Raw genomic sequence first — 15871 nt, forward strand, 5'->3', positions numbered from 1 at the left:
ATGACACGGAAATGAAGGAGGTTACACCAAGAGAGATAATATATACAATAGAAGAAAAGCTAAGGAAATCGCCCTGGGGAATACCTACATTCAAACAATGGAGTTCAGAAATCATCAAATAAAAAAAATCATCAAATAAGACCATTAAAAGTAACCTTCATATTGGAGCGGAGCCTACTATTTAAAAAAAAGACCAGAGGGGTTAAGAGCTCGAAGACCACAGAATGTACAACACAAACAGTGAGTCCTAATGTAAGCTATGGAACTTTTTAATAAAAATCTATTAACACTGGATCATCATTTGGAACAAACATACCATACTAATGCAAGATGTTAATGATAAGGGAGTTTGCAGCGGGGAGAGGGGAGGATGTAATGGGAACTCTCTGCACTTCGGTTTTTCTGTAAAACTAAAGCTGCTCTAATAATATACATGTTTAAAATGCTAAGCCTGATTTTACAATCTAATCCTACTGTAACTTACTGAAAGGCTTTTATCTGTGTTATTTCTCCATTTGTATGATTGTATATAGTTCAGTTCACCAATTGTTTTTAATGTTCTCATGCATGGCTTTTGCTTTGTCTTCTCTATTTTTGGTTTTTATGCAAAACTTGCTTTTTAATTAATATTGACATTGGTATATAAGCTGCTGTAAAATCATGTCATTTTATACTGTAAAAACCCTAGTCCCTGGTTTCCTTTGCTCTCTGTTCCAGTTCTTAAGGCAAGCCTTCTGCACTTGGCTTTGTGATGCTGTTGCTGAGACCCTGAAAACCACATTTCTGTTCCACCAGTTGGCTCCCTGTTAGGCTATGCCAAGAACAGGAGCTAGAGGCTGACTTCAAGGAAGGAAGAATGGACTTCCTCCTGTTGGCTTCCTGATCCTGAGAGCATTACCCCAGTAACACTCCTTCAACCCGGCAGCAGCAGTTCTTTCCCACGGCAGCAGCCAAATATAGTTTGCAGTTTTTCAGCTCTAGCAGAACAAGCCTCATCACATTTCCTGAGACATCAGCACTAGCCAGCTGGCTCCCCTCCCCAGAGTCCTGGGTTCTAAATCCACGAGGCTTTTCCTCGGAGTTCAGAGACACCAACATCAGCTGGGCAAAACCTCCTCAAATGTCGAAATTTCAGCTGTACCATCGGCCCCTCCTCCAAGCATGCAAATTTTAATGATTCCAATCTCTTACCACTGCACGCCTACTTTACATCCCTCACCCCGCCTTATGGGTGGTATCTGTACTTGCTACGTTTCTGACACTCGAGAGTCATTTTTGTTTGTTTCATTTTAAACAAAATTAGTGGCTGGGCATGGTGGCTCAAGCTTCTAATCCTAGCATTTTGGGAGGCCAGGGTGGGTGGATCTCTTGAGCCAGGAGTTTGAGGCTAGCGCCTGGGCAACATAGCAAAATCCCATCTCTATCAAAAAAAAATAATAATAATAATACCAAAAGATTTCCAAAAAAATACAAAAATAGTTAGCAAATGTATACTTAGTTAATAATTCTTCATATCAAATTATGTTAAAATAAAAAATAATGCCGATGATAGTTGAATGGGAATAGCACTGAATCTATAAATTACTTTGGGCAGTAGAGGCAATTACCCCCAGCAAAGGTCCACTTATAGCTCCAATATTTAGGAAGTTAACGTTAACCTTCAGACTTTACTGTGAGGCTAACAATATATAGCACAATATAATGTAAATTATCTTATATAGGTATACAAATACTCAAACAGTGTTGTATTATGTATATAATAGGCTTTTTAACAACAAAAAAGTCAGCGAACTATATAGATTAAAATGTACTGAGTTTTTTTAAGACCTCAGTTATCAGCCAAGCGAGATGGCCCATACCTGCAATCCCAGTACTTTGGGAGGCAGAGGCGGGCTGATTACGAGGTCAGGAGTTCAAGACCAGCCTGGCCAACATGGTGAAACCCCATCTCTACTAAAAATACAAAAATTAGCCAGGCGTGTTGATGCACGCTTGTAATCCTAGCTACTCAGGAGGCTGAGGGAGGAGAGTTACTTGAACCCAGGAGGTTCAGTAAGCTGAGATTGCACCGCTGCACTCCAGCCTGGGCGACAGAGCGAGACTCTGTCTCAGAAAGAAAAAAAAAAAAGACCTCAGTTATCTTCCACTCTTCATATGAGCTATACTTGAAAATTTTTCTCCTCACATTATTTCCATTTGCAATGTGAGAAACACACACACGCACAAATTCAATGCTGAGCAAAAACTCAAAAAGTAGGAAGTACATATTTCTGAAAAAATGAAAAGATTAAATGACTTTTTGAAATTGCTATACTTTCAGCAAGTTATTATACCTTTATTAATGCCCATTTCTCCACTTAAAGGTTTAATCTGATTACTGCTAATCTTATTAGTGGTCATTAGCATATCAAAATATATTGGTTGAACATGTAATAGTCTAGATCATATTTATGCCTGATCTTGTTGCTGTTGAATGGTTAACACTGCTGAATGGTCTCTAAAATACTAAGGTACTAGTCATTAGGACAGCAGCATTTGTTGTACTCAGTATACCATGAAAGTTCAGAGAGACCAAATTTTGGTATTTGAGCTTATTTTATAAGCAATTACAACTATTTGTAGAGATTGCTATTTCATGACTTTGATTCTTTCTTATAGGTCCTCCACAGGGGGAAAAAATCTAATTTTTGGTTAGTGGAATTAAAATTCATTTTATCTTACAATTAGGGCAGGGTACTCATGAATGGAATCAGTACCCTTCTAAAAGGGTCCTGAGAAAGACCCCTGTCCCCTCTGCCATCTGAGTTTACAGTGAAAAGATGGCCATCTATGAATGAGGAAACAGGCCCTCACCAGACACCAAATCTGCTCATGCCTTCATCTTAGACTTCCTAGCCTCCAGAAATGTGAGAAGTAAGTTTCCACTGTTTATACACCATGCAGTATTTTGTTAAAGCAGCCCAAATAGATTAAGACACCTACTTTCTTTCAGGAGTCTGAAATTTTGGTGTGTTCTAGGCAGAGTGTGTCTACATAACTAACCTCTAATAAAACCTTGAGAGCTGAGTCTCTGATGGGTTTCCTGGACAGAGACCTCACACAAATGTTGCTGCATTTTCAATGCTAGGGGAAGATACTCTGTGAGACCCCTCTGGGAGGAAGAGAGCATAAGGGAGCCTGCGCATGGATTCCTCCACACTCTGCCTGTGTCTTTGTCCCTTATGATACAGTTGTGTGTCCTCACTACATCTCCGTAATAAATCTTATCTGTGAATACAACTATATGCTATGTCAGTGAGTCTAATGAACCTCCGGACAAGTGTGAATTTTTTATTTTCTGCCTATAATAATGACCAACAGAGGAAAGTGTTTCACAATTATTAGATTATTCAGAAGATGAAAACAAAGAGATAGACTGCACTCTATTCTCTAACGATAATGGTGAAATGGGTCAAATAAGTGAAATCTTAAACTGTGAGTCTCTAGATAGCTATATTATAAATGACTTTTCTCAAACTCAAGAACTGATAAATGAGGAATATATTTATAAGGGCAAAAGGGAAATACAGTATTCTCAACTAGTTCGCCATTGAACATGAAAGACTTCCAGACCGTATTTTGCAACAAGAACCTAGACCATTTCGCTCAAGGACATGTGATAATTTTCTGTCATCTTTTATGATACTTGTGTATCAAAATGTACTTTTTACAAAAAGGTTTGCTATATTTTAATTTGTATTGAAATTTCTAATAGTTGTTTTTCACTCTCTTTATTCTTAGTTCCGTCAATTTTTCACAAAATGACTAAAAATATATTTTTAAAGGGTCTGTTGGACCCAGATGACAAACTGTGCTGGCTATTTTTCCTGGCAAACTGATGATTAAATAAACAAGAATAGACTGAAATTTTACAGATTAATAGAAAAATAATTACTAACTTACTGAATTGATGGATCTTGAATAGTTGTGACAATTCGAATACAATTCCTAAGAACAGCTATTTGCAGAAATAACCCATTCTAAGGAATTGCATACAAATACTGACTGAAAAGATCTAGAATATTTGGGTCCCTTCACAGGTATATCCTACACTGGAGATACAGGTAAGAGTCCAATGCTTGCTTTAAATCCTCACCCACCAAGCAAGTTACTGTTGATAACCTAAATTCCTCTGTAGATTTTCTAACAGAGAAACAATGCCTTGCTAACTGAAAACAATATTTGGTTTAAGAGCAGTTAGAGGGCCGGGCGCGGTGTCTCAAGCCTGTAGTAGTCTCAGCACTTTGAGGCGCCCAGGCGGGCGGATCACGAGGTCAGGAGATTGAAACCATCCTGGCTAACACAGTGAAACCCCGTCTCTACTAAAAAATACAAAAAAAAACTAGCCGGGCAAGGTGGCGGGCGCCTGAAGTCCCAGCTACTCGGGAGGCTGAGGCAGGAGAATGGCGTAAACCCCGGGAGGCGAAGCTTGCAGTGAGCTGAGATCCGGCCACTGCACTCAAGCCTGGGCGGCAGAGCCAGACTCTGTCTCAAAAAAAAAAAAAAAAAGAGCAGTTAGATCTCTCATTATGAACAAATAAGTTGATTTTCTGACAGTAAAACAAGATTTCCATTGTTTTGGAGGTTTTCAGTTGCTTGTCTATATAAGCCTGAACAGACAGCTCCTCAAAGTTTCTATACCTGCAAATTAGGATCTCACAAAGACTGGGTTAAATTATATGGCATTAGAAAGAAAGGTTTATATTCACTCTTTCTTAGGTAAGAACTTTTCTTGTTGATTTTTGCCTACATTCATCATAAAATATTTTTTAAAATGTTTTATATTCTGAGTACCTGGAATCTGTCCTGTTAAGCATTAGGGTTCTTAAGAGGCCTTAACCTCTTATAAAAGCACACATCAAGCAAGGAAAGGCGCTCAGTTTGATAGTTACTGACTTCTAAGAAGGTTAGTATAGTCCATTGTTAAACAGATACGAAAAAAATAAAATATTTCTTTTAGATGATTACATATTTCTTTGAAAATGTCAAGGAGAGACACTTGTAAATGTTATTTTACATTAAAAGTAAAGGGCACTCACCAATTTACGCCATCTGCTTCCACCCAAGCAAAGCGGTACTCATTGACCCGAAGCATCAGCTGCAAACACCCAGCCACACACTGCACATACTGTGAACTCTGCACAAGAAGAAATGTTGAGTTTTTTAATTGGAAAGTATTTAAAGTCATGCGATCAGACACACATTTCTAAATGAAAAGTCTGATTACTTACTGGAATTAGCATCTGAGCATCCAAAATTCCCTAATCTCTTTTCAAAAGTTAATCCTCATGTTTGCTTTAATCTCTACCTCTTAGAAATGAATAAGATTTTGTCTCCTGAATTAAATCTACACAAGTCAAGACTACTTAACACACAGGGAAATCTGGAACAAAATAATTTATAGTTGATACAGTTTGATAAATAAGCATATTGCCTTACAATGTTTCACATATCCCTGAATAAAGATACTATATAGAGAGAATACTGTTCCACATAATTACAGAACTATCAAAGAACAATAAAATTAACAAAAAGAAGAGTAAATACTTCAAGATAGGCCTATATGTAAATAACCTCGAACAAGTTACTCAACTTTTTCAATATGAAATTTCTTCATCCTTTTGAGAACAACACTGCCAAGCACCCTGAATATTGTTAGATTTAAGAAAAATAATTCAGGCCAGGCACAGTGGTTCATGCCTGTAATCCTAGCACTTTGGAAGGCTGAGGTGGGTGGATTTCCTGAGCTCAGGAGTTCCAGGCCAGCCCGGGCAACATGGTGAAACTCTGTCTCTACTAAAAATACAAAAACTTAGCCAGGCATGGTGGTGCACACCTGTAATCCCAGCTACTTGGGAGGTTGAGGCATGAGAATTGCTTGAATCCGGGAGGCAGAGGTTACAGTGAGCCGAGATTACACCACTGCACTCCAGCCTGGACGACAGAGTGAGACTCTGTCTCAAAAAAAAGTAAATAAATAAATAATTCATTTCACAACACAGCTAGACAAACACAGGAACTCAATAAATAAAAACTTTATTTAAAAACCCATATGGTATATAAGGTCTAATTAAACACTTGAAAAAGACTATGATTTTTAAAACCATCAGTTCAATAACACTGTCCCTTACAAATTGTGCTTAAACCTGAAACTTAAAATAAACAGGAGTAATACTCCCAGAAAGTTGCAAGTCCCTTCATTTTACCAAAGCTAGTGGCAACATCTGACCTGGGCTTTTCCTTAAATATATACAATAAGCCTTAAGACTTTAAGAAGTAGAGAAAGGAGGCTGGGTGTGGTGGCTCACGCCTATGATCCCAGCACTTTGGGAGGCCGAAGAGGGCGGATCACTTGAGCTCAGGGGTTCAAAACCAGCCTGGCCAACCCCCATCTCTACTAAAAATACAAAAATTAGCCAGGCGTGGTAGCGCACACCTGCAATCCCACCTACTCAGGAGGCTGAGGCAGGAGAATCGCTTGAACCCAGGAGGCAGAGGTGGCAGTGAGCCAAGATCACGCCACTGCACTCCAGCCTGGGTGACAGAGGAAGACTCCATCTCAAAAAAAAAAAAAAAAAAAACAAGAAGTAGAGAAAGCAAAGGAAATTTCAGACGACAGCCTTCAAAATGAACATGCTTATTTCAAAAAAATTTTTTAAGGAAAGAATCATGGGTGTTATATAAATTCACAGAACCTAACATACATGATGCTACTAAACTTTGTTCTAATTTAAATAACGTTCATAAAAACCTAACACTTCAAAGAAATTCCAGGCACTTTAATACAGAAACACAACAATATAAGTACATTTGGTGGAACAGTCACACGTATCAAGAAAAGGTTATCTTGGGTTGTACCTAAAAAGCAGTTAATTTAGTTCCACAAAAAAACACAATAAATCTAGTAACACAATTTGCCTGAAAACTCAAAACATTAGCAAAAATTAAAGACAGATAAATAGTGCATTTTCAGCTCTAAAACAATATTCCATAATGAAAAAAATACATATTTTTTTCCAATTAAGTCATCAGGTAGAAACTTTTTCTAAAGAAGAGGAATCCCATCTTTCCTGTTTAGAGAGATAACCAAGCAAGATTTCTAGACAAATGAATAAAAAGGCAACGTTGAGCACCCTCTTCTCTCCCATTTACCATCAGTTTCCTCTCATCATAAAAATTCTTTGTTTCAGGGTAAGTCTTTTCTGTGGCTACTCACCATGCTATGTTGAAATACATAACAAACCACAAGGATGGATTCTTGGTTGTTATTTATAGCTTCAGTATTCCCATTACAAATGAGCATATAAAAAGTGCTGGTCCTAAACCTGACATACTCTCTCCTATTGCACACTATCAGGCAGTAGCCGTACCATTCCAGAGATTACTTCACAGTATAGAGAGAATCAGCATGAAAAATGATTAAATTATTGCCTTCAGTTATGCAAAGTAGAGTGCATTACATCCTTGTCTTTCACTTAAATTGAAGTTAAAGGTGATATAAAAATTTCCCCTTTTATGATACTAACAGCTTATTATTATGATATTCATTTTTTCAGAAGAGGAACCCAAGACATAAAAAGGTGATATAATTTGCTGAAATGAAAATACTCAGTTGGCCAAGCACAGTGGCTCACACCTGTAACCCCAGTACTTTGGGAGGCCGAGGAGGGCGGATCACTTGAGGTCAGAAGTTTGAGACCAGCCTGGCCAACATGGCAAAGCCCTGTCTCTACTAAATATACAAAAAATAGCTGGGCGTGGTGGCATGCACCTGTAGTCCCAGTTACTCAGGAGGGTAAGGCAGGAAAATCGCTTGAACCCAGGAGGCGGAGGCTGCAGTGAGCAGAGACGGCATCACTGAACTCCAGCCTGGGCAACAGAGTGACACCCTTTCTCAAAAAAAAAAAGAAAATAGTGAGTTAATCTTAGATTGGCACTAGAAGTCAACTCTCTTCACGCTTGAGCTAGTATTCTTTGTACTGTGCCAAGCATTCTGGGCTAAGAACTTGCCACAACATGCACTTTCAATGCGGCAAACCTCAATGGCAGAGAAAAACACTATTTTCACTTCTCAACACATTTAAGAGAACGTCATTTAGATAAATTCTTCAATGTTGCTGAAAATGCAAACTCTTACTATATTACAGTGAAAGTCACAGCACAAAGAAAATAGCAAACACAGTATTCACCTTCCTGGTGAATGTGGTCTCAAAGATCCATACAATACAGAGTTACAAATTCAATAATTGAGGAACTGCAAAATAAGTAGGCAATAAAAGAAACAAAAACATCAAGGATACTGTATGTACTAAAGTAAAACTAATGTTATAAAAACATTTACAAATTTTCAATACTCATCTTCATAATGCTAGGATTTAAGTGCAAACTAAGTGAAAAAGAATAAAGAAAGTATTCATCTACATTCTGGAATTGTCAGCACTTGAGAAAACAAGTCTGCTTGGAATAAAAGGCATCTGTTCCACAGATACATGATGAAAAGGCACAGCCCATTGGTATCAGTGAAGCACAAAGATGAACTTTTCAAATACACAATTGACTACAGTAAGTCCCAGAAAGCAGTTTTAAGTGAAATGAAAGGATGCTGATCAAAGTTCTAAAAGTAATTAATATGTTTCATGACTATTAAATTTTTTTTTCTCTTAAAACTAAAAGGTGATAGTATACATGTGTATGTGTGATTTTTACTTCAATACAGATACTTACTTAAAGAAACACAGGACAATCTCAAGTGTCAGTAAAGAACTGAAACAAATGGAATTTTCATACTTTGTTGAAGGGCACACAAACAAAAAACTGGCAAGACTCACTAAAACTATATTTACATACACCCCATTAATCAGCAATTCTATTTTAAAATTAGGTGATGCAGACATAAAGGTATACATCTGCCAAAAGATATGTACAAGAATGTTCACAGCAAAATTATTCACAAGAGTCAAAAAACCAGAAGCAACCCAAATATCCATCAATAAGAGAATGAGTAATATTCATATAAGGAAATACTACACTGTAGTGAAAAAGAATTACTGCTAAATGCAACGAATGAATTTCATAGACACAATATTAAGCAAGAGAGTTCAGACACATAACAGTTTATACTGTATATGATTCCATTAAATGGAATTCAAGATCAGACAACACTACTCTACGGTAATAGATGTCATAATGATGATAAACTTTGTGCAAGCTGAGGTGAAGGCAGTAGGAGGAATTATGATGTATAAATGTATCCCACTGAACATTTAATATCTGTGCATTTTCCTTTATGTAAGTTATGACATAATTTTAAAAAAGAAATAGAGAAAAAAGTAAAAGAGGACTAGAGAGGGAGAAGGACAGAGTGAACACTGCAACAGGAATCAGAAGTTTTGTCACATAATGTTGGGCAAATCACTTAAATTATTGAAAGTTGCTTTCTCGTTAGCAAAGAAAAAGAAAAATAATATCATCTCTACCACTGGGGGGAAAAAAACTGCTATGACACTGAAATCAATTGCTATAAAACACTAAACAATTGTAAAGTATACTATTATCATCAATATTCAGGAACTAAAATACAGATATACCCCAAGAATTCTCTTGAAGTTGGTTGATTAAAAGAGATCCTCTAGTCAACAGTCATAAAATACCTAAATTAAGATACAGTTTTACCAAAAAAAAAAGTTTTATTAATGTTTTACAAATTTATAAATCTTCAAAGTACTGCTTTCAATCTAATGTGCTTAATCTAGTAATTCAGTTACATGACTAGTAGGAATCTTTATTACAGAAAAAAAATTGTTGGCATTTAACTAAAAAAACCTGATTTTCTTTATAAATTACTGCTTTGTATGCAACTTCCGAGAACATAACTAATAAATACATAGTATTAGGTTAGCTTATTATTGTTATCAGTGCTATACTTTGAAAATGACATGTAAAAGAAAGTCTTATACTTACTTTACCAGTTAATTTTCTTTTCCATTTCAGAATATATCTCCAGGCAATCCTTCCAAAAATCAACACAAAGCCCATTTTATAATAAAGTGTTGAACAGCTTGTGTAATTTATTGAAGAGTATGCTGAAAGTGATAATCATAATGGTCGTATGGATACTTGATGTACTATTTCTACCAAATGTATATGGTTTTCACACAATTGTAAAGTTGAAAAATCTTAAGTTGGACCATCGTAGGTCAGGGACTGTCTGTAATTGCCTGTGAGTTACTCCAGGTCCCCACAAACTTCACAACTCACCAGCTAGAGCAGACTACAATTTAAAAACAGGCCTGCAGTATGTGAAGTATATAACTGATGTGGCCCACTAATTTCTGCTACTTAATCAGCACTTTTGATGGACTTATAAACAAAGCAGTAAAGAACTAAAGCAAATAAGTCTTCCACCTCTTCTGAAGGGGTGACAAGTATTATATCAGCACAGCATTAAATTAAAAACAAAGCCAAAGCAGTGAAACTAGCCTCCCATTAACAAGAATATTAGAACTGCCACAGTAAACAATTTAAGGAACCTGGTCAAAAGTCAAAAAAAACCTAAGTCCTGGGCCAGGCATGGTGGCTCACACCTATAATCCCAGCACTTTGGGAGGCTGAGGTGGGCAGATTACCTGAGGTCAGGAGTTCGAGACCAGCCTGGCCAACATGGCGAAGCCCCCATCTCTACAAAAAAAAAAAAAAACCTAAGTCCCTTTTCCTCTCAATCTAAAATACTGTTACTGCATGCTAACACATGGATGAATCTTGAAAACATTATGCAAAGTGAAGAAAACCAGTCACAGAAGACCATGTATGATTTCATTTATATGGAATGTCCAAAAGAGGCAAATCCCAAGACAGAAAGTAGGTTAGTGGTCGCCAGGGCTTGGAGGCAAGAACAGGAATGGGGAAGACTGTTAATGTGTACAGGGTTGGTTGGTTTGTTTTTCTGAGATGTTGAAATGTTATGAAGTTAGACTGTGGTAATGGCTGCACAATTCTGTAAATATATTAAAAACCACTGAATGGCAAAATGATGCATTTTATAGCATTTGAAATATATTTCAATAAAGCTCTTTTTAAAACGAAATAAAATTGAAAATTTACTTCCTCACTCACATTGGCCACACTTTGAAGGGATCCAGAACCACATATGGCTAGGGGCTGCCCTAATGGACAGTACAGCTATCGTGAGCATTTCTACCATCACAGAAAATTCTACTGGACATGACTGCTCCACTAAATCAAGAGGCAAGATGAAACAAGCAAGAAGGACCTGGCAACTTAAGTCACTACCAGTGACACCGCATTCATCTAGCAACTACTCATGCCAGACTGATTCTGCAACACAAATCACAGAGAACAGGACACAGACACATGGAGGGCTCCCTCATCAATAGTTCTCCTGCCTATGCATACTGTATGAAGCTAGGCAGAGGAAAAAGGAAAACCGAGAAAGAAACAAATCTCCAGGTTCTTTCTAAATCTTCCTAAGTTGGTGAAGGAGTTAAAGGAGGAGACCACCCCTCATATTGTCTTATGCCCAATTTCTGCCTCCAAAGAAAGAAGTAAAAACTAAAAGGCAGAAATGAAATTCACAGGCAGACAGCCCGGCACCGCACCCTGGGCCTCGTAGTTAAAGATCAACCCCTAACCTATTGGTTCTGTTATCTGTAGATTACAGACATTGTATAGAAATGCACTGTGAAAATCCCTATCTTGTTTTATTCTGATCTAATTACCGGTACATGCAGCCCCCCGTCACGTACCGCCTGCTTGCTCAATCAGTCACGACCCTCTCACATGCACCCCCTTAGAGTTGTGAGCCCTTAAAAGGGACAGGAATTACTCACTTGAGAGCTCGGCTCTTGAGACAGAAGTCTTGCCGATGCCCCCAGCGGAATAAACCCCTCCCTTCTTTAACTCGGTGTCTGAGGAGTTTTGTCTGTGGCTCATCCTGCTACATTTCTTGGTTCCCTGACCCGGAAGCGAGGTGACTGGCGGATGGTCGAGGCAGCTCCTTAGGCGGCTTGAGCCTGCCCTGTGGAACATCCCTGCAGGGACTCCGACCAGCCTGAGCGATGCGGATCCTGAGAGCGCTCCTGGGTAGGCATTTGCTCCGGCGGGATGCCTCACCAGAGCAGTGTGTGGCAGGCCCCCGTGGAGGATCAACGCAGTGGCTGAACACCAGGAAGGAACGGGCACTTGGAATCTGGACCTCTAAAACTTGGTAAGACTAGTCTTTGAAACTTGCCCACTCTGTCTGAGTGGAAGCGTGGCCTGATCACCCATGGTGTGCCTTTATCGGCACTCTGGTTTTGGTTTTGATTTGGTTTGATTTGCTTGACAGGACCGATGTTGGGAACTTGCCCACTCCATTTGACTGGAAGCGTGGCCTGATCACCCACGGTGTGCCTGTACCGGCACTTTGGTTTTTGTTTTTGACTTGACTTGGATTGCTTGATACTCTGGTTTTGGTTTTGACCTGGTTTGGATTTCTGGATACTCTGATTTTGGTTTTGTGTAAACTACAAAAGTGTGTGTGTGCCCTTTTTACCCATTCTTTGTTTTGTGGTGTGTGTGTGGTGTGAGCGTGGTGTTTTGTCTAGAGGAAACATGGGTGAGGCACAAAGTAAGCCCACCCCACTAGGAACTACGTTGAAACATTTCAAAAAAAGGATTTAAGGGAGACTATGGGGTACTATGACACCAGGAAAACTTAAAACTTGTGTAAGATAGACTGGCCAGCATTAGAGGTAGGTTGGCCATTAGAAGGAAACCTGGACAGATCCCTTGTTTCAAAGGTATAGCACAAGGTGACATGCAAGCCAGGGAACCCAGACCAGTTCCTGTACACAGACACTTGGTTACAGCTGGTTTTAGACCCCCTGCCCCCAACACACAGTGGTTGAGAGAAGAGCAGCATAAGTGGCTGGCAGAGGCAAGGAAAGACCAGCAGAGAGAGAGAAAGGAAAGAGAGAGAGAGGAAAAGAGGCAAAGAGAGAGAGAGGAAGAGACAAAGAGGGAGTCAAGGGGAGAGAGAGAGAGAGAGAGAAAGACAGAGGCAGAGAGAGAGAAGAAGAGAAAGAGGCAAAAGGAAAGTCAAAGAGAGACAAAGTCAAAGAGAGAAAGAGAGAGATACACAAGTAGTTAAAAAAAAGAAAAAAAAATTTACACTATTCCTTTAAAAGCCATCATACCAATTCTAATGTGGACAAAACAAGGTCTTATTAATAGCAAAGGATAATTAAAATCCCAAACTTACAAGGTTTTCAACAAAAGTCAAGTTTGCTAAAAGTTAACAGTGTAACATGTATTATAGTAACTTCTATTTTTGTGGCCTTAGTCTAGTCCACAGACATAAAAAAAAGATTTGCTTTGGAAAAGAATGGTTATCACTTTCAGAAAAAAAAAGGGGAAAAAGGGGGGGAGGGGTGGAATTTATATAAAAAGAGTGTTACATGGTAAATTCTTGTCCTGAAATAAATTAACTGGTTGTTTAAAAAAAGAAGTATTTGTAATAAGTCAGAAAGTTAAGGCATGTCGAAAAATTGCCTGTAAAAGTCGTAAAAGAAAAACAAGGGTTATAAAAAAAGTATGTTAAAAAAAAAGGATTTATGCAAAAAATGTTGTATAATTTAAAACTAGGCCTCCTGAATGTAAAACTATTGAAAAAAAAAAACCAAAAAATTTATGTGCAAGGTGTATAAGAAAAGCAAAATACACCTTTGGTAAAAGAATTTTAAGGAGGCATAAGAATGTACATTTTTACCTACATTAAAAAGTTTAAAAAAATTATTGCTTTGAAGGTTTGAGCAAGTTTTAAAATGTTAATTGTAAAGAACATTCTGTGTGTAAACATATTAGCTAAAGACGTATCATCCAATTTTTCTGTGAACTGGACATTAAAGTAAAAGCACAACAGGTTTTTCTTAAAGCACCAACCCGCTCTTTAGCAAAAATTATAAAAGGTTGAAAAGAGTCTATAAAATCTTACCTTAGGGTCAAATATTAAAAATTAAATAAATATGTCTACAAGGTTTTATTAAAATTAGGTTTCACATTAATAACACACTACTATAAAGATAACATTTAGCTGATCTGGTATAAAAATCATACGAGAAGCATTGTCAAATGTAAAAATGGTATTTGGCTTTCTTTGGTTTAAAAACTAATAAAAATAGGTGCTAAAGGAAATTTCTCAGTAAAAAGGCACTAAGGACTATAAAGTCCACTGCCAAGGTCCCCCCTCTATTGCGTTCTATTACTCTAAATGCAATAGAGTAATAGAATAGATGAAAAGAGTTAGATTTTTCTTAGCTTTAGTTTACTCTTTCTTCTTTCCTCGCTCTATTGCTGACCATCTAGATATTAATATAACCAAGTCAATTTCACCTCAAACTATTGCATTTAATGCTTGCTTTGTTATACCCTGTGAGGACTTGCCAAGTCAAAGACAGCTTTCTACTTCAGAAAAGTACTTCTGTCCCTCCTGACTCTCCTCAGACTAGACATTAGTAAACTAGGACCATTTAATCCGGGGAGATTTCGATGAAGACCCCAGTGCCAACCAAGAGTGTTGCCCCCCCCCACCCGACGTAGAGCTTTCATGCCATAGTTGGTCCAACATTCTGTGGACCACTAAAGAGCAAGGATGGCCTGCCCCAACCAGTTTTTGTAATTTCCCTAAAACCATACATTTCATTTTACTAGAGGATCATAGAAGTTAAAGACTTAAAACAAACTTTAGCAATTAAGACAGGATACCAAGATGCAAATGCCTGGTTAAAATGGATCAAATATTCCATCTGCACGTTAAACAAAAGCAATTGTTATGCTTGGGCACATGGCAGGCCAGAGGCCCAGACTGTCCCCTTTCCACTAAGGTGGTCTTCCAGTCGACCAGGCGTAGGCTGCATGGTAGCTCTTTTGCAGGATTCTACAGCCTGGAGTAATAAGTCATGCCAAGCTCTCTCTGCTATATCCCAAAGTCCAGCACCCTGTGGTTCAGCCCCCGAGGGCCATCCAGCTTCCGTCTCTCAACACGAAGTTCACTTCGTGTCTCTCACGACAGGGAGGAAACTTAGCATTCCTTGGAGACCTGAAAGGATGCAGTGAGCTTAAGAATTTTCAAGAGCTTATCAATCAGTCAGCCCTTGTTCATCCCCGAGCAGATGTGTGGTGGTATTGTGGTGGACCTTTACTTGGCACTCTGCTGAATAACTGGAGTGGCACTTGTGCTTTAGTCCAATTGGCTATCCCTTTCACCCTGGCATTTCATCAACCAGAAGGAAAAAAAATAAGACATCGTAAAGCGAGAGAAGCCCCTTATGGGTCCTTCGACTCTCATGTTTATTTAGATGCAATTGGAGTCCCACGAGGAATACCACAATAATTTAAAGCTTGAACCCAAACAGCTGCAGGATTTGAGTCAATATTTTAGTAGGTGACAGTTAATAAAAGTGTAGATTAGATAAACTACATCTATTACAACCAACAGCAACGAGCTTTTCATGAGTTAAAAGAAAAACTCACGTTGGCCCCAGCTCTGAGGCTACCTGACCTGACAAAACTCTTTATACTCCATGCGTCAGAAAGAGAAAAAATGGCAGTTGGAGTTTTAACCCAAACTGTGGGGCCCTGGCCAAGGCCAGTGGCCTATCTCTCAAAACAACTAGACAACGTTTCCAAAGGCTGGCTCCCAGGTCTAAGGGCCCTAGCAGCAAAGGCCCTGTTAGCACAAGAAACAGATAAACTAACCCTTAGGTAAAACCTGAATATAAAGGCCCCCCATGCTGTGGTAACTTTAATAAATACCAAAGGACATCATTGGTTAACA

At 38.4% G+C, this 15871-nt stretch overlaps 1 protein-coding gene across 3 annotated transcripts in view; it reads right to left on the reverse strand.

The window, feature by feature from the left end:
- Positions 1 to 15871, reverse strand: part of ATP6V1H (ATPase H+ transporting V1 subunit H) — a 126259-nt gene that overhangs the window by 71946 nt on the left and 38442 nt on the right. For all 3 annotated transcript variants that reach the window (XM_023184201.2, XM_023184199.2, XM_023184200.1), the window contains one exon: positions 5079 to 5176. In XM_023184201.2, coding sequence (XP_023039969.1) covers positions 5079 to 5176 — 98 coding nt within the window. The remainder of the gene's footprint in view (positions 1 to 5078; positions 5177 to 15871) is intronic.

Source organism: Piliocolobus tephrosceles, chromosome 7 (assembly GCF_002776525.5).
Source record: "Piliocolobus tephrosceles isolate RC106 chromosome 7, ASM277652v3, whole genome shotgun sequence".
Lineage (NCBI taxonomy): Eukaryota > Metazoa > Chordata > Mammalia > Primates > Cercopithecidae > Piliocolobus > Piliocolobus tephrosceles.